The 22,650-nt window shown below is 39.2% G+C and overlaps 1 protein-coding gene across 4 annotated transcripts in view; it reads left to right on the top strand.

Moving 5' to 3' along the window:
• LIMA1 (LIM domain and actin binding 1) overlaps window positions 1–22,650 on the top strand; it is a 90,426-nt gene that overhangs the window by 15,371 nt on the left and 52,405 nt on the right. For all 4 annotated transcript variants that reach the window (XM_068969801.1, XM_068969803.1, XM_068969802.1 and 1 more), the window contains exon 2: window positions 17,108–17,249. In XM_068969801.1, the coding sequence (XP_068825902.1) occupies window positions 17,131–17,249 (119 nt within the window). In that variant the 5' untranslated portion in view covers window positions 17,108–17,130. The remainder of the gene's footprint in view (window positions 1–17,107; window positions 17,250–22,650) is intronic.

Consider the following 22,650-nt stretch of genomic DNA (forward strand, 5'->3'; position numbering starts at 1 on the left):
CTTGCTCAAACTCATGTCCATCAAGTTGGTGATGCCATCCAACCATCTCATTCTCTGTCGTCCCCTTCTCCTCCTGCCTTCAATCTTTCCCAGCATCAGGGTGTTTTCCAATGAGCAGGCTCTTCACGTCTGCCTCATTGTTTATGGACATGAGTTTGAGTAAACTCAGGAAGTTGGTGATGGACAGGGATGCCTGGCATGCTGCAGTCCATGGGGTCGCAAAGAGTCGGACACGACTGAGCAACTCAACTGAACTGAACTGAATTGTTTGTGATGAGCAGGCTCATCCCTTGACCAGTCACTCTAACCAAGGAAGCTAGACAGGGAAGAAAATAGCAGCTTGAGTGTTTGTTGAGGCCAGTGGCAGAGAGGTTCCCCAGATGGAAGGAGGGTGAAAGAGGGTGGTGGAGTGGGAAACTGGGAGGGGTGCTGGTTGATCACAGCTTGGCTGCTGGAGCTATTTTTGAAAACTGCTGACCTAATTAAAGGAAAAAATTTCGATTGCACATTCCAGCATTTATATATGCACTTGCCCTTTTTGGACTTTAGTTACATTTATATTAAAAAGTGAGTAATGTTTAGTTTGGCTTTCTAAAAACTTTTTATTTTATATTGGAGTATAGTTGATTAACCATGTTGTGTTTCGGGTGTACAGCAATCTGAGTCAGTTATACATGTACATGGGCCTTCTTCAAATTCTTTTCCTATTTAGCTTGTTAAATAAAATTGGGTGTGTATTTTACACTTATGGAACATCTCTATACAAACTAGCCACATTTCAAGTACTCAATAGACTTTCTTTTTGGCCACCCTGCAGCTTGTAGGAACTCAGTTCCCTCACCAGATATCAAACTTATACCCCCTGCAGTGGACGTGTGAAATCCTAGGTACTGGACCACCAGAGAATTTCCCTAGTTTGACTTCCGAAGAGACACTACAAAATGTAATTGCTCAAGGTATCCAAAACAGACATTTAAGAAGAGATGGATAGTTTTTCTAATACTTTGAAATTAAAATTTCAATATTTTAAAGAGACCACTAATTTCCTTTCAACTAGTGTTCCTACCTCCATTATACAGTATTATAAAGAGAGTAATTTTTGCACTAAAAGAAGTCAAAGGGCTGACGAAAAAATTACATTTGTGAATTTTTTTTATGAATCTAATGACATAGGCCTTGTTAAGACAATGTGACATGTAAACTAAGCTAAACCCAAATATGTATCCTGTTAACAAAGTCTTTGGAATACTGTTTATTGAATTTGTCTTAAATACAGAGGCTTACAAAGACTGACAAGATCTGGCTGTGACCCCAAGCAATGTGCCAGACATAGTATGTATTTATTATCTCCTTTTATGTGTAGAACAACCCTGGAGGGTAAGTTGTCATCCTCCTCTTACATAGAAGGAAAGGGTAGTACAGAAAGGTCACCGTGCATCTGGTTAGCACTAGAATCAGACCTGGAGTCAGCTGGTGTTTCATGATACTTACTGCCCTGCCTCCAAATAACCATTGTGTGAACCCTATATGAGGGGTACACTGAGCATTCTTAGGGACCCCAGTGATCATCTATCATCTAGCTAGTGACTTTCAAAGTGTGTTTTTTAAAAATAGCAGTTTTATTGAAACGTATTTCTTATACCATACCAACTTACCTGTTTTTAAAGTGGGCAATTCAGTGGTTTGTGGTCTATTAACAGATTTGTACAGCCATCACCACTATCATTTTAGAACATTTTCACCACTTCCTGGGAAAAAACCCGTGCCTGTTAGCAATCACTCCCTTCTCCCTTACCCCCAAGTGCTAGGTCACCACTAATTTACTTTCTGTTTCTATAGATTTGCCTCTTCCAGACATCCCATATAAATGGAATCATACAACATATAATCTGTTGTGACTGGTTCCTTGCACCTGGTATAATTTTTTCAAGGTTCCTCTATGTTGTAGATGTATCAGTACTTCCTTTTCATAGTTGAATAAAACATCTTTTTGTGCATAAACCACATTTTGTTTATCCATTCATCAGTTGATGAACATTTGGAACATTCACATGTTGGGGCTGTTGTGAATAATGCTATTGTGAACATTTATGTACGAATTTTTGTGTGGACATGTGTTTTCGTTTCTCTTGGAGACACACACACACAAACACACCTACATACCTAGGAGTGGAACTGTGGAGTTGCTAAGTCATATAATAATTATGTATTTAACCTTTTGAGGAACTGCCAACTCTTCAAAGCAGCTGCACCATCTTACATTCCCATCAGCAATGTATGAGAGTTTCAGTTTCTCTGCCTCCTCGCCAACACTTGTCAAACTATCATTTTTTAACCACATGCCTCAGTAAGAAATATTTTACATTCTTACCCGGTTTATACACACACAAACTGAAACAACAGCAAGCTTTAAAGAAGGATATTTACCTCTAATGTGTGTGATGCCCTCTATTTTTTGTTTCATTCCATTTTTAATTAACATAAACAAACATGCTAACCCACTAAACCTGATTTCACAACCTATTAATTGTGATCTACAGTTAGAAAAACACTAGACTATTTTAACCCTTCGTTTTACACAAGAGGAAGTTGAGGCCCTGAGGAGATGACTTGTTAAGCAGATGATAGTGCTTATTAGTGGCAAATTAAATAAAGATTAGAGCCCAAGCCTGTTGGCTTCCTGCTTTAACATCTTAATAAGTTTTAGTTACCATCATATTCAGAATATAAAAATAAATTGGAATTTCTATTCAGATACCATTTTTTTAAACCCTGTATATTTTTCTCAAGTACATTTTAAATTCAGCAGCAAGCCAATATAAAGAAAAAAAGAGTATGAAGAACTCAGTTTTATTATCATGTGTCATTGGTCTGCTCAATAATTTTGTGCCATCTGGTCAGAGAAGTTTTACATGAACCTACATAATGGCCAAAACATTGATCATTTCAGTGGCCTAGGTTCATTTTTGTTCAAACCTCAGTCTACCTTTGAAGGGCAGCCATTTTTCTTACACTGCCAAATTTGAATGACCATGTAAAATTTGAAATGAACAATATAAAAACATTTATGCTGCTGTTTTTCCATTTTTCTTGGAATACCTACAGGTCTTGGACCGTTTTATTTCAGTGTTTTCCAACATATGATGGGGAGAGACATCCAGCACTAGAATCACTTCAAAGTTCATGTTAAAATGGGGTCATCTTCCTGGCCCCTACTCCAAACCTAATGAATTAGAATTGTGGCATGGGATCTGGAAATCTGTATTTTAAACATGCTTCCTGGGTGCTTCTTAAGAACACACAAGTGTGTGACCTACTGAATTGAACCTTCCCCTCCTTTTTATTTCTTATCTTAGCTCTCTTTTGGTTTCTAAAATCTGGTGTGTATTTTAAACTTAGGGAACGTCAAAGTACCCAAAACAAACATTTAAGAAGAAATTTGAGCACTTCAATATCATGTATAGGCAATATCAGAAAGCCTATTACTCCAAACTATGAAAAAGATTGCCTTTGGGAATTAGAATTGGCTTGGGATAAGGGATGGATAAGAGCAGGTAGAGACTTTTTTACCTGAAGAGCCAAATAGTTATTTGTAAGAAAATACCTGACTTATGCCAAGAGAACAAGTTAACTAAGACAATCTATATTGATGAGGTTCAGTTTTATTCTACCTTCGCTTAGGGCTAGAGACCTTGTTTGTTTTTTTGGTGGCTATGTCCACTGGTTTCCCATAATTTGGGGTGACTTATCTCAGAATAAACATAACCCACTGTTTTGTTTCATTTTCTTTTCCCCTAAAGTACTAGTTTATAAAAATAGGTGAATCCAGCAAATGATTTTGAATACCTGGTAAATCTCCCTTCATTTAACAAATACTTGTGTACCTCCCATGTGCCAGGCATGGTCCTGAGAGTTAAAAAACAATATAATAAAAAAAAATGCAACATGATTAGTGTTGGGATATGTCTAGTCATTTGGAAGTTTGAGAGTAGCCTCTTAGTGCAGGCTTAGGGGTTAGGGAAGGCATTTGGAGGAAAGTGTCATCTAAGCTGGGACCTATAGCATAAGGCCAGGGAGGGTCCAAAGGGAGGTCCTTTCAGACAGAGGGAGCAGCATGTACAGAGAAAGGCCCAGAATTAAGAGAGAGAAGCTGGGCCAGCCTAAATGTGTGAGAAAAAGTTTATGTAAAGTCTACATGTAAAAGAAGATAAAGGGAATGTTTAATAAAAATAATAATAAACATTTATTGAGCATTTAGGAGGTGTTAGGTAGTTTGTACATACTTAATGTTTAGGAATTTGTTTCCATTCTCAAAACAATGCTATGAGGTAGGTTTCTTTCTGCTCAATTTACATATGTGAAAACTGAGATAGAGTAAAATAACTTGCCTGAGATCACACAGCTTATGAATATTGTGAGACTTGAACAGCTATATTCAAACTCTGCTCTTAGCCTCTATACCATTCTCTCTTCATATGTGTCACATTTACATAGAATTTTTGATGAGCTAAGGTAAGTGATGTAGACTTGATGGCCTGCAGTCAACACAATTAAAAAGAGGCAGAGTGAGTTCTTGAAAGTCCTCTTTTTGACTTCAGACCTTATACATATTTTGTTACCATCATGCCATCTTTCATGCTACATCATTTTATTTTATAGAAGCAAAATTTCATATGCCAGCTCATCTTTGGAGAAAATTGTCTGTGGTTAAGCAAACTTAATTTGAAGGATAAAGGTAAAAGATGATACATATGATTTGGGCTAAATTTTGTTGTGTACTTAATGTGACATATGAAGCTATCCATCATGCAATGGAAATTCTAGAGCCATAACTCAGGAAGGTTAGGGCTTATGATACAGCTTTGGGAATCATTTGGTGTAAGTGACCTTTGATGACTTGAGCAGAGGTGAGCTTACTCAGAGGGAAGAGAGATACTGACCGTCACGTACTGCCTAGGAGCAAGGATAACTGGAAAGAGAGAGATGATTGTATGAGAAAATTGTGATGGTTAAAAAGATAGGAAATGAAGCAGAAGAGTTCCATTTAAGAGAAAACAGGGGAAATGCAATTTCAAAAATGAGGGACTAATCAGCAACTCAAATGACAATAGAGAACGATGAAAACTGAGACATGGTCCTTGGATCTGATAGTAAAAGATCTTCAGGAGAATAATTTCAGCAGGATGTTGGGAGTGGAAGCCACACCCAAGCAGTCAGAGGGATAAATGGAAGATGAAGAAGCGGAGACTAAGGTTTGGCTTTTAAGGTGGGAGCAAGGTGAGGTGGTCATTTGAGGGGGAAAAGGGCTTAAAAGAAAAAAGGATTATTTCTTTAATCCATATGTGTGTGTGTGTGTGTGTGTGTGTGTGTGTGTGTACGTGCTCTGTCATGTCTGACTCTTTGCGACCCCATGGACTGTAGCCTATCAGGTTCTTCTGTCCATGGAATTTTCCAAGCAAGAATACTGGAGTGGGTTGCCATTTCCTTTTCCAGGGGATCTTCCTGACCCAGGGATTGAACCCACTTCTCCTGCATTGGCAGGCAAATTCTTTACCACTAGCCCCACCTGGGAAGCCCTATCCACATATGCAGGTTTCAGACAGGTACACATACGCATGCAGGTACACATGTGAGTGCGCATACACACACACACCCCAAAAAGATGAACATGTTTTTAGGGCAAAGTCAGAGGTGGAGGTAAAGTTAGACACTGGGGAAGATAGAAGAGTCACTGTTGTGACACTTGTTTTTCTCCTAAGAAAACCCAGGTCGGAGAAGAGATTATATCTGAGGGTGCTTTCTTCTTCTTTTATCTCTGGAATGGTAACATGTGAATTGCTTAGGGTGAATATTTGTAAGTGCCTAGTGAAGGTTGCTCTGATTCTTTGGTGAGCAGTTTCTAGCAGTAAAGTTGCTTCTTAGTTATCTTTTTTCATTACTCTTGCCCTGGATCTTAGTGTTTTTAAGAACAAAATATTCTTATAAAGGATATAAAAGAGTCAAATATTACTGAAATGACTCTGTCCTGTTGTAAATATCTACATTCTTGCTGATCTCTGGGAATTTGGTCATTCTTACAATTTCCCTATTGTCTAGGATACATGTTTCTACAGAGACCTGGCTGAAGCTCTTTCAAGAACAGTAACAATGATTATTCTAATGTGCTACAGACTTGTCAGTCACCATGTTGCTGAATAATAGAGTAGTGAAACTTTTATGTGTAGTATTTGAAGTTATTTAGTAGTTCTATTTTTTCCTATCATTTGAGTTTTTGTCAGAGTTTGAATAAGCTAAAATTACTGAAAAATAGTATTTACCTTCTCAACAACAAGCCTTAGGTCTATATAATGTTGTTTAGTCATTAAGTCATGCCCGACTCTGTGACCCTATGGACTATAGCCCACCAGGCTCCTCTGGCCATGGGATTTTCCAGGCGAGAATACTGGAGTGGGTTGCCATTTCCTTCTCCAGGGGATCCTCCCGACCCAGGGATCAAACCTGCATCTCCTGCTTGGCGGGCAGATTCTTTAACACTGAGCCATCTGGGAAGCCTGGGCTATATAATAGACTTTTTTTTTTTTTTTGGTACGGATAGTGTTTGGGATAAAATTTAAGCCTGCATGCAATTCAAGATATATTTATAGAGTTCCTTCTATTTAAAAAGCAATACTAGATACTAGGAGGGCAAGAAGGCAAGTAAAATCTGTCCTCTCACCTCAACAATCAATCTTTCTACAAAGTATGATTTATAAAAGTATTAAAAGGCAGAGGAAGTGGCCTATACTGATTAGGAATAAGGCTAGAGCAGTTCAGGAAAGGCTTCTCTGAGGAGGCAGACTATTCACTTGAGTCTTGAATGATGACTAGATTGAGGGAGGAAGGAAGCGATAACATGCCAAGTGGATAGAAAAATATATATATGGTTTATCAGGGAGTAAACTGGCAATGGCATAATTTTGAAGATTCTATATCTTTTTCTAAATTCTATGAAATTAGACTTCTCACCATTAGAGAAGGAAGGTACAAGTAAATAAAAGGTAATACTAGAATAAATTTTGTGATGCTAGATTGGATTCAGAAATACCACTATGAATTTGTAGTTTAAATATATGTGTGAAAGTGAAAGTGAAGTCGCTCAGTCATGTCCGACTCTTTGCGACCCGTGGACTGTAGCCCACCAAGCTCCTCCGTCCATGGGATTTTCCAGGCAAGAATACTGGAGTGGGTTTCCATTTCCTTCTCCATAAATATATGTGTATATATTTATAAATATATATAAGTATATTTGCTAAGGAATGTTTGGACTACCACACAGTTGCACTCATCTCACACACTACCGAAGTGATGCTCAAAATTCTCCAAGCTAGGCTTCAACAGTATATGAACCAAGAACTTCCAGATGTACAAGATGGATTTATAAAAGACAGAAGAACCAGAGATCAAGTTGCCAACATCTGTTGGATCATAGAAAAAGCAAGAGAATTCCAGAAAAACATCTATTTCTACTTTATTGACTATGCCAAAGCTTTTGGCTATGTGGGTCACACCAAACTGTGGAAAATTCTGAGAGAGATGGGAATACCAGATCACCTTACCTGCCTCCTGGGAAATCAAGGTCAAGAAGCAGGTCAAGGTATGCAAGTATGCAGGTCAAGAAGCAAGAGTTAGGACCGGACATGGAACAACAGACTGGTTCCAAATTGGGAAAGGAATATGTCAAGGCTGTATGTTGTCACCCTGCTTATTTAACTTCTATGCAGAGTACATCATGCTAAATGATGAATGAAGGCTTTCATAAAAGGCTGGATGAAGCACAAGCTGGAATCAAGATTGCCAGGATAAATATCAATAATCTCAGATATGCAGATGACACCACCCTTATGGCAGAAAGCGAAGAGGAACTAAAGAACCTCTTGATGAAAGTGAAAGAGGAGAGTGAAAAAGCTGCTTTAAAACTCAACATTCAGAAAACTAAGATCATGGCATCTGGTCCCATCACTTCATGGCAATAGATGGAAAAACAATGGAAATAGTGACTTTATTCTTTTGGGCTCCAAAATCATTGCAGATATTGACTGCAGCTGTGAAATTAAAAGATGCTTGCTCCTTGGAAGGAAAGCTATGACAAACCTAGTCAGTGTATTAAAAAGCAGAGACAGTACTCTGCCAACAAAGGTCCGTCTAGTCAAAGCTCTGGTTTTTCTAGTAGTCAAGTATGGATCTGAGAGTTGAACTATAAAGAAAGCTGAGTGCTGAAGAAATGATGCTTTTGAACTGTGGTGTTGGAGAAGACTCTTGAGAGTCCTTTGGACTTCAAGGAGATCCAACCAGTCAATCCTAAAGGAAATCAATCCTGAATATTCATTGGAAGGACTGATGCTGAAACTCCAATACTTTGGCCACCTGATTGGAAAAGACCCTGATGCTGGGAAAGATTGAAAGCAGGAGGAGAAGGGGACAACAGAGGATGAGATGGTTGGATGACATCACCAACTTAAAGGACATGAGTTTGAGCAAGTTCCAGGATGGACACAGAAGCCTGATGTGCTGCAGTCCATGGGGTCACAAAGAGTTGGACACGACTGTGCGACTTAACTGACTAATATATATATAGACACATATACATAGGTATATAGAGAAATAAATATAGAAATATAGATGTGTGTGTATACATGAGTTAATATTCACACATGGATTTCCTGGTTCTGTCCCCTGAGATCCCAGAAGCAGTGACGTCTGAGTAGCACTGAGTACACCTACTGCCCAGATCTTGGTCTCTCCAATAACAGGAACCAGGGCTCCTTGGAGAAGTGGCTGATTCCAGAGCCGGGGCAGGGCAAAGAATCAATGAACCTGGAACATCTTCTAGAGCTTAAAAGTGCTTAAAAAAAAAATTGGTGGCATCTTGAAAGGGCACCAGAGCCAAGCTGAAAGAGTCCCAGATGGCTAAAGTAGAACGATCTATGCAACAAAATAAAATAATCCAGGAATATCATAACCCAGAGAATAAAATAAGTGTCCATGAGTCTAATACTAGTATAAATAAATGATAGACTAAATAAATGAGGGAGAAAGGCCAATTCTCCCTTCTAGAAGAAGTCCTCCAGTTAATAAATACAGAAGGAATGAGGGCAACAAAAAATCACCATTAGAACACTACCATAATGATTCCTGGAGCCAAGATCCCCCTGTAAATGCTAAAATTAGTGAGTAAAAGTTTAAGGAAAAACAGGATTAAGGTATGTCTCCCCAAATATTTATGAATTATAAACAGAAGAAAATAGCCACTTTACATTGGAGAAACCTAGCAGATATCACCTTAACCAAGTGATCAAGGTAAACATCATCAATAATAAGACAGACATCAACATAGTGTACCCTCTAATACCATGCACTGAGGAGGCTCATCAGCTTTGTAGTATTCTTCCCCAGATTCTATAACCTCAATCTAATCCAAGAAAACTTTTTTTTTTAAAGCAAACTTTTTTTGAACATTGAGAGATGTTCCAGGCTTATCTTGTTTTCATCTCTCTGTCTCTGTCTGTCTCTCTCTCTCTTTAAATAGAAGTATGGTTGCTTTACAATGTTATGTTTCAAGTGTACAGCAAAGTGATTCAGTTAGATATACATATTCTTTTTCAGATTCTTTTCCCTTAGAGATTATTATTAGACATTGAGTATAGTTCCCTGTCTAGGTTTATCTTGGATTTGTCCTGCTGCAGTTCTGGAATCAACCACTTCTCCAGAGAACCCTGGTTCTTTTTATTGGAGAAACCAGGAAACTCAGATTAGGGACAGTCTGCATAATATCTGCCAGTATTCTTCAAAGTGTTAAGGCCATGAAAGGCAAGGAAAAACAGAGGAACTATCAGAGATTTAAGGAGACTTAAAGAAGCATGGCAACTAAGTGCAGTGTAGGGTCCTAGAATAGAAAAAATACATTAATGAAAAACTGGTAAAATTTGAATAAAATTTATAGTTAATTTGGTGGTATTCTACCAGTGTTGATTTCTCAATTTTGATAATTGTACTGTTGTAATGTAATATAAACCTAGGTGAAAAGTGTACAGAAACTTTTGTCCTATCTTTGCAACTCTGTAAAATCTAAAATTATTTCAATATAAAAGGTTAAAATAGCTATTAACTTCCAGATTTTTTTTTCAGGGGTATGAATTTAATCATTGTTTTTTGTATAAAAATACACCCTTAGAAACAAATGCAGTTTATATTATAAAGAAATGTGGTGTGGAAACACATTTCATGTTGCTTTTGTTTAAAATTTCCCTTTGCACCTTGAAATTTTTTATTTTTTAATTTTTCACTTTTTTTATTGGAGTATAATTGCTTTCCAAAGTTGTAGTTGTTTCTGCTATACATAGAAGTAAATCAGCTATATGTGCACGTTTAAGTTTTTTAGATTTTTTTTTCTTTAAGTCTACAATCTATTTCTAAAAGAATATTTTTCTTAAAACAATTGAGTTTGTACTTTGTTCTCTATTTTCTATTCAACTAACTATGCCTCTTACACAAGCAGCCATCTCAAGAGCAAGAAAAAATAGCAAGAAATGGATTTTTTTTTGAGCTGTCCTGCTTTTTTTGTTGTTGTTGTTTTATGAAGTGATTTTATTTATTTACTTTTTTTTTGGCTGCGCTGTGTAGCATGCAGGATCTTAGTTTCCCAACCTGGATGGAACCCGCACCCCCTTCAGTGGAAGGTGGCGTCTTAAACCACTGGACCACCAGGGAAGTCCCAAGATTGGATTTTTAAGAACAGGATTTTATTAGGGGCAACTCTTTTGCTTTTGTCAGTTTTGTTTCTGGGAGACAGCTCGCTTGGTTAGCGAAAGGGAATTTATTAAGAGTTGGTTTCCCAAGCGGCTATAGACCTCACCCTAAGCAATCTCTTGAGGAAGCAGATACCTGGGGCCAAATTTCCCTGTGAGTCATTACCCAACCCTTGATTTTCAAGGACCTTTGTTCAGAGATCATTATATCCAGGCTACAGCTCACCTATAGGGGTTTAGCTGTTCCACTTCAAGCTGCCAGGTGTGATAAAAGAACTTTGAACTGAGAATAGCTTTGGCTCTCATATTGACTAGATGGTGAGTTCGGGAAAGTTATTTATTTGGCTTAATTCCCTTACTGTAAAAAGGGGGATTTGATTACTTGATTTCTGAGCTTCTCTCTTGGTATAAAAATCTGCCATATGTGTCTAAAACTGTAGGCATCTTCCTCTTAGCAAATAGTTCCCCTTTCTATGTATCCCATTATTTTTCGCTGTGCCACTGCCCCAGTCTCAGGCTAGAAATCTTAAGAGTTATTTTTGTTATATCCGTTTCCTTTAATTCCTGCCCAAATTTCCATCAGTCCAGCAGTTTTTCCTTCATAGGTGAAACTTGGGTTTTAGAGTTTGAATGCTGAATTCTGCCTGGGCCCTGTGTTAAATGTCTGACCTTAGGCAATTTCGCCAATCTTAATAAACCGCAGTTGGGTTTTGTTTTGTTTGTTTGTTTAATGGAAATAGTCTGTCTCCAGAGTTGTAAGAATTAGAGTTAGTAAGTGCTGGATAAGTATAGCTGCTGTTATTATTTGCATATGACAATGCAGTGGATTGTATTTTCAAGTCTACTGGGCCACTGGAAAAAATATTCAAAAATATTGCAGCCCCAAATGAATGCCCTGTCCATTTGGAAAAGGGTTTTTGTTTTGTTTGGGCTTCCCTTATGGCTCAGCTGGTAAAGAATCTGCCTGCAGACCTGGGTTCAATCCCTGAGCTGGGAAGATCCCCTGGAGAAGGGAAAGGCTACCCACTCCAGTATTCTGACCTGGAGAATTCAATGGGTCCATGGGGTTGTTTTGTTTTTGTTTTAGGTGTTGTACTTGCCCTTTTCACCCTTAACAGAATTTCTAGGATTAAGGACATTGTCCTAAAATTTGAGAATGGGACTCTCATCTGAGACAGAGTGAGTTGGGGGAAGTATCACAGATTTAATGCAAGTCCAGAAAGCCGAGATATTCACAATGGGAGAGTATTTCAGGCAGGCCCAAGGTAACTTTAAGTTTCTCTGGAAGCATGATTCTCATGTCTGATGCTATTTTGGGAAGATACTTGCCACCCCACTCTTACTGAAAGATAATTTGTATGGGTTTTCAGCTTAGGTGGGTTCCGAGATTTTGTTACCCATTTTTGACTTTGGCTAAAAGTGATGGTCTTAATCATTACTACTACATGTAGTGGAAAGAAAATTAACTTTGGAGTCAAATAGAATATGAATTTGAATCCCAGCTCTGCTACTTTATAGCTAAGTGATCATTGTAAAGTTATTTAATACCTCTAAACTTCAGTTTCTTCATCATAAATGTAAGATAATAAAACCAATGTTTTAAATTGGTTGTGAGGATTGAGATGTGTGGTGTGCATAAATAGATGTTTTAAAATGCTAATTTTGGGACTTCCTTGGTGGTCCAGTGGTTAAGACTCCCTGCTTCCACTTTAGGAGCCAGGGTTCAGCCCCCAGTCAGGTAGCTAAGATCCTGCATGCTGCCCGGTGTGGCCAAAGGAAAAAGAAAAGAAAAAATTAAAATGTTCTTTTCTTTCTGAGAGACTGATTTTTTTTTTAATTTATAATACATTTTATTCGGTTAAAAGGTTAATAGCTATTGTTTAGTTTAAGGTTGTTTGGTTGAAAGGAGATTAAATAAGCAGGAAGATAAGTTATAAGATGACCAAAATAACTTAAAGTGCTTAATATTACAAAATAGCTATTTTATGCATATTATCTACACATAAAAATAAACACTCCATAAAAAAGCAGGAGATGAAAAAAAAACAAAACAAAAAAACAGAACTTTTCATCTTCTTGATCCTAGTTGGATCCCTGTTTTGAACTGCTGTCGTCTGAGAATTCAGGAAAACCAGGATGTATAAATTCACCTCATCTTCTCATCTTCCCTTTGAGACTTGGCTCCTTCAAAGAGAGAGGAGTACACCTTCTTCTTCGGCTTGGCAGCTCTGAAGATAGGTCTTCTACCTTGTTTTCAAATTTAGCAGTGGTATTTGAAACAAAACTGGTATTTGTCAAGTCTTGTAGCATTCTAACTGGAGAAGGCAATGGCACCCCATTCCAGTTCTCTTGCCTGGAAAATCCCATGGATGGAGGAGCCTGGTAAGCTACAGTCCATGGGGTCTCGAAGAGTTGGACACGACTGAGCGACTTCACTTTCACTTTTCACTTTCCTGCATTGGAGAAGGAAATGGCAACCCACTCCAGTGTTCTTGCCTGGAGAATCCTAGGGACGGGGGAGCCTGGTGGGCTGCCGTCTATGGGGTCGCACAGAGTCGGACAGGACTGAAGCGACTTAGCAGCAGCAGCAGCAGCATTCTAACACCTGTTCTGATCTTTGCGTTCTTTGGTAGACTTTAAATTTCATGTCTTAACCTTTTAGCTTCCTCTTGTGTATCACTAGGGTTTTTCTTGCTGACGTGTAGATCTCAACATGTGTAAAGCGAAACTCCTTACTTCCTCTCTTTTTCCTCTATTAACTCTATGTTAATGGCATCGGCAACCTTCTAATTGTTCAACTTTGATGATGCCACCTTTGATTCCTTCTCACCCTAAGCCCGTTTTATTCTAAGAACTCTCAATTCTTTCTTCCCATTTTTCCATTCCCATCTATGCTAATTTAAACCTTGATTACCTTTCACTTTGACAATTTTAGGATCTTCTTGACCAGTCATTAAGATTCCATTACTTGCTTTTTCGGAAACTCCTATTATCCAGCCATTGAGACTGGGTAATCCACTTATAGAACTCTTTTTTTTTACATGTGTGGATATTGAAGCTCAGGGAAATTATTTTTTCCATTTGCCATAAAGGTCACTCGTGTGCTAGGGAGTGACACATTACAACTAGACCTCACCTCTGCTCACCCACAGGCTAGTTCTTTCCACTAGGATTATGGCCCAAATTCCTTAGCATGGTTTTCTTTTTTACCATCTGAGCCACCAGGGAAGCCCTATGGTTTTCTTTTTTGTTGTTCTTGTTATTGTTTTGACCTTGCCACTTGGCTTGCAGGATTTTAGTTCCTCAACCAGGGATCGAACCCAGGCCCACAGCAGTGAAAGCATCAAGTCCTAACCACTGGACCATCAGGGAGTTCTCATTAGCATGGTTTTCAAGGCTCTTCCCAATCCATCCTCATCCTGTCTTTCCCTACTTTATCTTCAACTTCTTTTGCAGCTAGAGTCTAACTCCATAAGTATCTTTTGCTGTTTCACATCCCTAGTGGTGTAACAGTATCCCTCCTATCTGAAAGCCACTGTCCTTCTGCCCTCACTTGATACAATTCTGCCAGTTCTGTAACTATCAAGTCTTTCCTTCTCTCCCACCATGCCAGATCAAGTCCTGTACTCCTAGACCATGCATTGCCTCTAACCATGTTCTGTCTTGTGCTACAATTATTTGTGTGCATTAGCAAGCTTGGCAGATTGTATACATTATTTGGGCAGGACCTTGTAGGAAGTAGTTACTAGGCAACCTGGTACCAGAGGGCTTTCCCAGGTGACACTAGTGATAAAGAACCTGCCTGCCAATGCAGGAGGCATAAGAGACTCGGGTTTGATCCCTGGGTCAGGAAGATCCCCTGGAGAAGGGCATAGCAACCCACTCCAGTATCCCTCCCTGGAGAATCCCACGGACAGAAGAGCCCAGTGGGCTACAGTCCATGAGATTGCAGAGAGTCAAACATGACTGAAGCGACTTAGCATGCACACAACCTGGTACCAGAGTTTATCAAAAATCATGTACTGATTATCACCTTTATATGTTTCACAGGGTGCTAATCACATCGCTAGGAAGCAATAGTATGTTTCTATGAAGATGTAGTCAGGGTGTGAGCCGCCTCATTGGGTGTAAAGTGTGCTTATCCTAGCATTATACCAAGGTAGTTGTTCTGACTCGGCTTTCTGGCTGAGAGCAATCAAAACCACAGAATTAGACTTGGGAGTTAAAATCCTTTTACTTTTTCACACTAAGTCCCTCAAATAATTAATGCTTTTCCTTTTATCATGAACAAATATGAGAACATAATCTTTTGTATTTTTTTAATTCAGAATTGATCCCTTTAGAATTGATATCATTTATATGTGTAGTTACACTGGGGAAGCATAATTATACCAAATAATGTCTTAAAGTGTTGGCCAGTGTTTCCTGGATGTGTTTTAAAGGGTCATTATTGTGGTTTTACATTATTACGTTTAGCTGAATACACAGCTGTGTCTTTTTCTTGTTAGAGAAAGGACTGACAATGTCTGGTAGGTCTGTCAGTTACAGACTGAAAAGCAGATAGATGAATATCATATCAAGATTATATGATACATGTAGGATTATTTCAGAGAATATGTATAGAATTAATATTATTTTATCCAGGGAGAAGAAGTAATACAAAAAAACTAAATTTTTTACTTACTTATTCTATGTCAGGGTCTTTTTTTATCTTATTTATTCCTCATGAAGATACTATGGGAAAAAAAAAAAAAAGATACTATGAAGTGAGACTTCCCTGGTGGCCCATTGGCTGAGACTCTGTGCTTCAGGGCCGAGGTCCCAGGTTCAATCCCTGGTCAGGGAACTAGACCCACATGCCGCAGCTAAGAGTGTGCATGCCACAGCTAAAAGATCCTGTGTGCCACTGCTAAGACCTGGTGCAGCCAACTAAATAGATAAAGATAAATACTTTTCTAAAAAGGTACTATGGAGTAAGTACTATTGTTATGGATAAGAAATCTAACTTTTAGGGAAGGACACACAGCTTTAAGTGATGGGGCCAACACTCCCATTTAAATGCATGTGTCTCTGATGCCAGAGCTCCTTACCATAGGAGGGTTCTATGTTGCCCTCCAACATGGGAATTTAAACAAACAAATAAACAAAAACAACAAAACTAGCATTGTTTTCAGACAAGGCTTTAGTGGGGAGAACAGGGACTACCTGTGGAAAAGTAGTGTGGTCTTTTGGGGCTGCTTATCACTTACTTTGCATCACAGAACTTTTAGTGTAAAATGGAGGCCCCCGTTGCTTGGATATGCACACTGTGCTCTGTGGTTGTCAAGGCTGTTGGAAGCAGTAGCCGATGAACCATGCATTCTACCGATCAGTTACGTTCTTTGGTTGTCACAAGAGCTGCAAGGAGTACTTTCATCTATATTGTTCACTCTTCAAATAAGGAAACTATTGACTCATTTCTAATCTCACCTCTTTTGGACAAAGGTTGGGACTCCTTTGATAATTACTAGAGCAAAACCAAATAATCCAGTTAATGGATAGGGTCTAGGTGATGTCAGTCTAGGTGTTGTCAAGAGTATGACTTTATGGTATTTTTTGACTTGAAGCCAATACTAATATATTATACTTAAATGTTCTTGATACTATAATATGCCTAGTATTTAAAATATATTATCTCCTTAAATTCACATCAAAAACCCTACAAAGGGGTAAGTATTCTCATTTTTCAGTGAGGTAACTAAAACTGAAAATATTATATAATTTGTTTCAGGTTACAGAATTATTATTTCATTTGATGTCTATCTTGCCTTTAAGCCTGCGCTCTTTATATTATTCAGTGCGGTATCTGTAGCTCTTTCCCTAGTACCAAGTGGCCAGTGCTGCAGAGCTTGGGGAAAGAAGGCAGCCAAAAGAAACTTGGATGTAGGTAGAACCTAATTTAGACCTGACTCTGCAGAGATGCCAGTTGTACTTCCCCTGGGGTGTAACTCAGAAGAGTGGAACATTTCACTCCAAATGTGACTTTGGAACAGACTTCAGTTCAGGGAAAGGCCAATCGCTGTTTGCACAGTGGGGTCAGTCATAAAATGATGCAAACTGAAAGGGACCTTAGAGATCACCTGATCTAACCTTCTCATGTTACAGGAAACTACAACCCCAGTTCAACCATCTGATCTAGGTTACAGTTTTTGAGAGAACCGGTAGAGGAATACAGTCTGCTGCTCCAGGGCTCTCTGCTCTCACTTACACCACACTGTTGCCAGTCATTGGATGCTGGAGAACTCTCTTCTGTGTCTAATATTCTGACTTTCTTTATCACATAGGTACTTCAGTATCTGTAGACAAGATGGAACCAACTCCATTTAACAGACGGCAATGGGCTTCTCTATCGTTGAGGGTTACAGCCAAAGAACTTTCTCTTGTCAACAAGAACAACTCATCGGCCATCGTAGAAATATTCTCCAAGTAAGTGCTGATCCTGGCCCAAAAAGGACCATCTGTCTTGAGCAAACATTACCACCTGTCAGGGAGATCACTAAAGGAAGGACATGGTATCTAATGACTTTCTGGAGCACCTTCTGGATTTTGAGTACCACACAAGACTCTGTGATACAGGAAGATAATAATAATCAGGAGATATATTCTCTGTACTCGAATTTTTGTTCAGTTTGGGAAAGAAAGAGATGTAAACACAGGAGAGAATTATGAAACACATAGTTATTAATCACAAGGTTAGCAAGTCCAAAATGAATGGGAGTAAGAACTAGATATAGGATGAGAGGCAGTATGTAACCACCATGGATAGAAGCTGTCAGGAAGGCTTTCTGGTTGAGGTGAGGGTTTTTTTTTTTTTTTTGGTTTGGGGGGTTTTTTGAGATAAGTTTTGAGGCAGGTTTTTAGTTGAAGGGAGTGTTAGATGCACTCTATGCCTACGTTGTCTAATAGGGTAGACACTACATATAAGGCTATTTAAATTTAAATTAATTAAAATAAATTTAAATCATATTCATTTAAATTAATTTCAATTAATTAAAATTAAATTACGGTTAAAATTCAGTTCATCAGCTGCACTAGCCACATTTCAACTGTCCAGTGGCTATGTGTAGCTGGTGGCTACCACACTGGATATTGCAGAGACATTTCACCATTGCATAAGGCTCTGTTGACCGGTGTAAACTCTGTAGGCAGACTGCAGTCCATTGGCTGCCTATTTTAGTAAATGAAGGTTTATTGGAATATAGCCATGTCTTTTTGTGTATTATCTGTGGCAGCTTTTGTGCCACAACAGCAGATTTAAAGCAGAGACCGTATGGCCCTCAAAGCCTGAAATATTTACTATCTGGCAGTTTAAGGAAAAGTTTGTTGACCCCTGCTCTGCACTATGGGTTTTTTGATATGAGGGCCCCTTTCCTTCATATGTTATATTCCTAGTGTGTAGCCTGACAATTGGAACATATTTGCACTCAGCAAATGTTGAGGGAATGGGATTAGTTAGTGAGATGGTAAGCACGTTAACTTCACTCAGCTAGAGATGCCATAGAGCTTAGGGAAGATGGGTATGTTTACCTCACTAAGTAGAATTTCTTACTTTAGAGGAGATACATTTAAAAGAAGGAAGATGGGAAAGATTTAAAGAAAGTGATTGTGGGAGCTATATCTAGAGTACAGCTAAATACCAGTAGGAAGTTTCTGTAACCTACCACTGTCACCTTTTCTTCAATGACAAATCCATCAACCACCTGCTCTGTAGAAAACACTGCCCTTCTGACCTGTTCACCGTGGGTATTGCTTAAGGTGGGGTAGAGACGGAGGGAGAGTGCACAGCCCTTTCCCCTTCTATGTTATGCATTTTATATTGCTGTAAATTTATCTCAAACTTATATTCTTATCAAAAAGAAAAGAAAATCAATAAAGATATTGCATAAAAAAGAATCCAGATCTGAAAAACTATTAAGACTTAACTCCTGGCCTCAAGGAATGTAACAGTATAGTTTAGTATAATTTATATTAGTAGAAGTCCTCAAACTTCCTTCATTTCAAGACTCGTGTGAGATACTTGTTAATAATATGCTGTTCCAATTATCTATTGCTGCACAGAAAAAAAAATCTCCAAAATTTAGTGTCTTAAAATAATAATAGCATTTATTTTGCTGTGAGTCTCCGATTAGGGCAGTGCTTGCCTTTGTTGCCTTCACCATCCTCAGTGTCTCAGAACTGGGGCCATAGTCATCTAAAGGCTTACTCACTCATAAGTCAGGTGGTGGATGCTGGCAGTCATCTGGGCTCTCAGCTGGGGCCATGAGCAGAATAGCCGCACGTGGCTTTTCCATGTGGCTGCTTGGCTTGCTTGTCTGGGTTTCAAGGGCAAGCATCCAGAGAGGGAAGAAAGGAGGGACAAAGAAGGAGGGGAGTCAGAGTAGCAGTTATGTAGTCTTTATGACCCACCCTCAGAATTTATTCAGTATCACTCTTACCACATTCTCTTCATTAGGACTGAATCATTAAGCCTGGCTCATATTCAGAGGGAGGGGAATTTGACTCTACCTTTTGGTGGGAGAAATGTCAGAGATTTGGGGGGACATATTTTAAGCCATCTGGTATGGCTTCTCGACTCCTCCCTTAAAAATTCTGATTCGATGTATCTGTGATGGGCCCTAAGAATTTGCGTTTTTAACAAGTATAGTCTAGTGGTTTTTAACTTCAGGGAAGTTTAAGAAGCACTGGTAATGGAAGAGATGGACTTGTGAACTTGAACATAAAGCAGAACAAATAAGGGTTATTTGTAGGAGAAGGCAATGGCACCCCACTCCAGTACTCTTGCCTGGCAAATCCCATGGATGGAGGAGCCTGGTAGGCTGCAGTCCATGGGATCGGATCGCTAAGAGTTGGACACAACTGAGCGACTTCCCTTTCACTTTTCACTTTGACGCATTGGAGAAGGAAATGGCAACCCACTCCAGTGTTCTTGCCTGGAGAATCCCAGGGGTGGCAGAGCCTGGTGGGCTGCCATCTATGGGGTCGCACAGAGTCGGACACGATGAAGCGACTTAGCAGCAGCAGTTCAAGTAAAGATTCAAGTAAAGGATCATGAACGCTGAACGTGAATAAAGGAAATAGGAAAGCAAGCAGTCAAGCATGAAGAAATACAGAAGGGAGAAGGGATTGGCACAGTTCAGTTACAACAGATGATGGAAGGCCTTGAGTACCATGCTGAGTTTTGGATTTAGTTAGATAAGCAGCAGAAACAATGATTAGGCTTCTATTTAGAAAGATGCTCTGGCAACAATGTAAAAGATATATTGGAAAGGTGACAGACTGATAGTATGGAGACGCGTTCTGAGACTCTCTTGAGAACCCACATGAAAGTTATTGAGGGTCGGGGCGGGAGGAGTGGAAAGGAAGGGGAGGTTTTGAGACAGTGTTGAGATATGATTAATGGGATTTGGAAACTCTGTTCTGCAGAGAAACTTCTCCACATTCTTGCCCTTTTCACCCTCCCCAGCCCCACCTCTCTTTCACTGAACTTGGTTTTCCCTTGACATGCATTCTATCTGAGCCGTGCCTGTTTTTTTTGTGTGTGTGCATGCTACCCTGAAATTTTCTGGGACCAGGACTCAGGGGTGCTATCTCTCAGCTACTGTTTCCCATCCATTGTTTTTGTTTTTCTTTTTTTTTTTTCCTGCCTTGTTCTGAAGTTCTAAACCTGTGCTTTAAGCTTACATCTAACCATGGTATCCTTATCCTCCCCATCATGGCAGTGGTGTGCCAAGCTCCTTGCCTTCCTGGGGGACCCTAGCTTCCCACTGCATTTTCTCTTCAGTATTTCTCAACATTTTGGATGAGGCAGATCTTCCTTGTACAGGATGCTCATCATCTTGCCTTCCTCCAAATGCTAATAGTTCCCCATGATATGGTGACAGCCAAAAAAAATGGGGAGGGGAAAAACCCCAAGAAGATTCCCACACACTTTCAAATGTCTGCTGGGGCCAGTGTAGAATCACTGACCCACATAAATGACCTGTCTGATAGTATGGACTCATCATTTCTTCATTTCTTATTTATTTACTTATTTATTAATAATGCACCATGTGGCTTGCGGAATCTTAGTTCCCTGACCAGGGATTGAACCCACGCCACAGCAGTGAATGCACTGAGTCCTAACCACTGGACCACTAGGAAATTCCTGTGGATTCATCATTTCTTAATCTTCCATATGTCTTCCATCTGCTCGTTGTCTCCCATGCCCGTGTATCTAGTCCCAACCTTCTCATCACCCAGAATCTGTCTCTGAAATATGTGTTTAGAAAACCTAGTTTCTAATTAGAGCCTCCTGTCCTACCTATTCTACTTTCTTATTCCCACTGACCTTGCTCTTTGGCCAAACTGGAATACCCAGGCCATGATTGTTGGCCCTTTTCTTGGCTTCACTTCCTTCCCCGCCTAACTCGGTCAGTCACTTTAGTTAAACTTTTACCCTTCCTCAGTTCCCGTCCCAGGGTTTTATTCTGTCATCATCCATTTCAGACAATTCTCAAGATAGAGAATTTGGGTCCTGTAGTAGCACTGATGAGAGGAAGTTGAAAAAAGTTGCTCATTTTAGGGGCTTCTTAATCTTGCAGAGAGAAAATGCAAAGGAACCTTAGAGGCCACCTTCTCACAGCATAGTAGGGTGACTGTCTTTTCACCGCAAACATTTTAAGGGCAAATGGCAGTTATGCAAAATTGTAAATCCTGAACCCATTAATCAGAATCAGTGTGCCAGGTACTATGGTAGATTCTTGATGGAAATTGATATTATTTCTAATCCTAATAAAAAACTATATGAGGAAGGACCTGATCCCTAATTTATGGTTGAGAACACTGAGGTGTAGAGTTAACCTTCCCCCAAGTTAATATTTTGTGTCTGTCTAGTACTTTTCTTCTGATGCATAGATCCTACTATTGAACTGGTTTTGAAGGGTGAATAGAATTTTATTTGGTAGGCTGGGAGGATGGTGGTGACATGGCAGAGGAAGAACAGTCATAGGAAGTAAGGCACAGAAATGGGAAAGAGCATGGGATGTTTACAACAGTGAAAACCAGAGAATCAGCCTGGATTTCTTCTCCAGGTTTCATACTTGATAGAGCCATATTGCTGATACTGCTTAAGGCTTTGAGGATTCACTCACAGTGGGTTCCCAAAGCAGATTGTAGGACTTCTTTCCACAAAGCGTACATTAATTTCTACTTCTAACACTACTGACCTCATTTTCTCTTATTTTGAAACAGTCTCTCTTAGAGAATTCTAATTCTTTAATTAGAATTAGTAAATGCAGTTTAGAATTAGTAAATCCTATACAAGTCTAGTTAAGAGACCCTAGGAAACCTTGGGAGGTTTGTGATCAGAGGCTAATACAAAAATGTTATTTGGAGAAAGCTTCATCTGGCTGCTCTTTATAAGATTAGCTGGGCTTTACTTTCTAAGTGTTAATAATGTTGCACATAATTATGTACATAAGAGTCATTTTTGTAGCATCATAGCTGATGTCTCATGAGTGCTTTATAACTCCAGATTGATTTCTTTCATTAAGCCTCTGTACTATCTAAAGCATTAAATCTGAATAAGGAGGATGCTCTTGATGAGTCAGTTTAAACAGCCAGCTTTGGTTTCACTCACCAGTGACTTCAGCATGGAAGAATCCTTTGCTTGATTAAAGGTTGACTCTTTTAGTAGAATTTGGTTTCTTGGTTCTCTTTAACTTATTTTTTAATGAATTTATTTTCCTTGTTTTGGCTATGCTGGGTCTTCGCTGCTGCATGGGCCTTCTCTCTAGCTGCAGTGAGCGAGGGCCTCCTCTCTAGCTGCAGTGAGTGAGGGCCTTCTCTC

This window comes from Capricornis sumatraensis, chromosome 4 (genome assembly GCF_032405125.1).
Source record: "Capricornis sumatraensis isolate serow.1 chromosome 4, serow.2, whole genome shotgun sequence".
NCBI classification, from domain to species: Eukaryota; Metazoa; Chordata; class Mammalia; order Artiodactyla; family Bovidae; genus Capricornis; species Capricornis sumatraensis.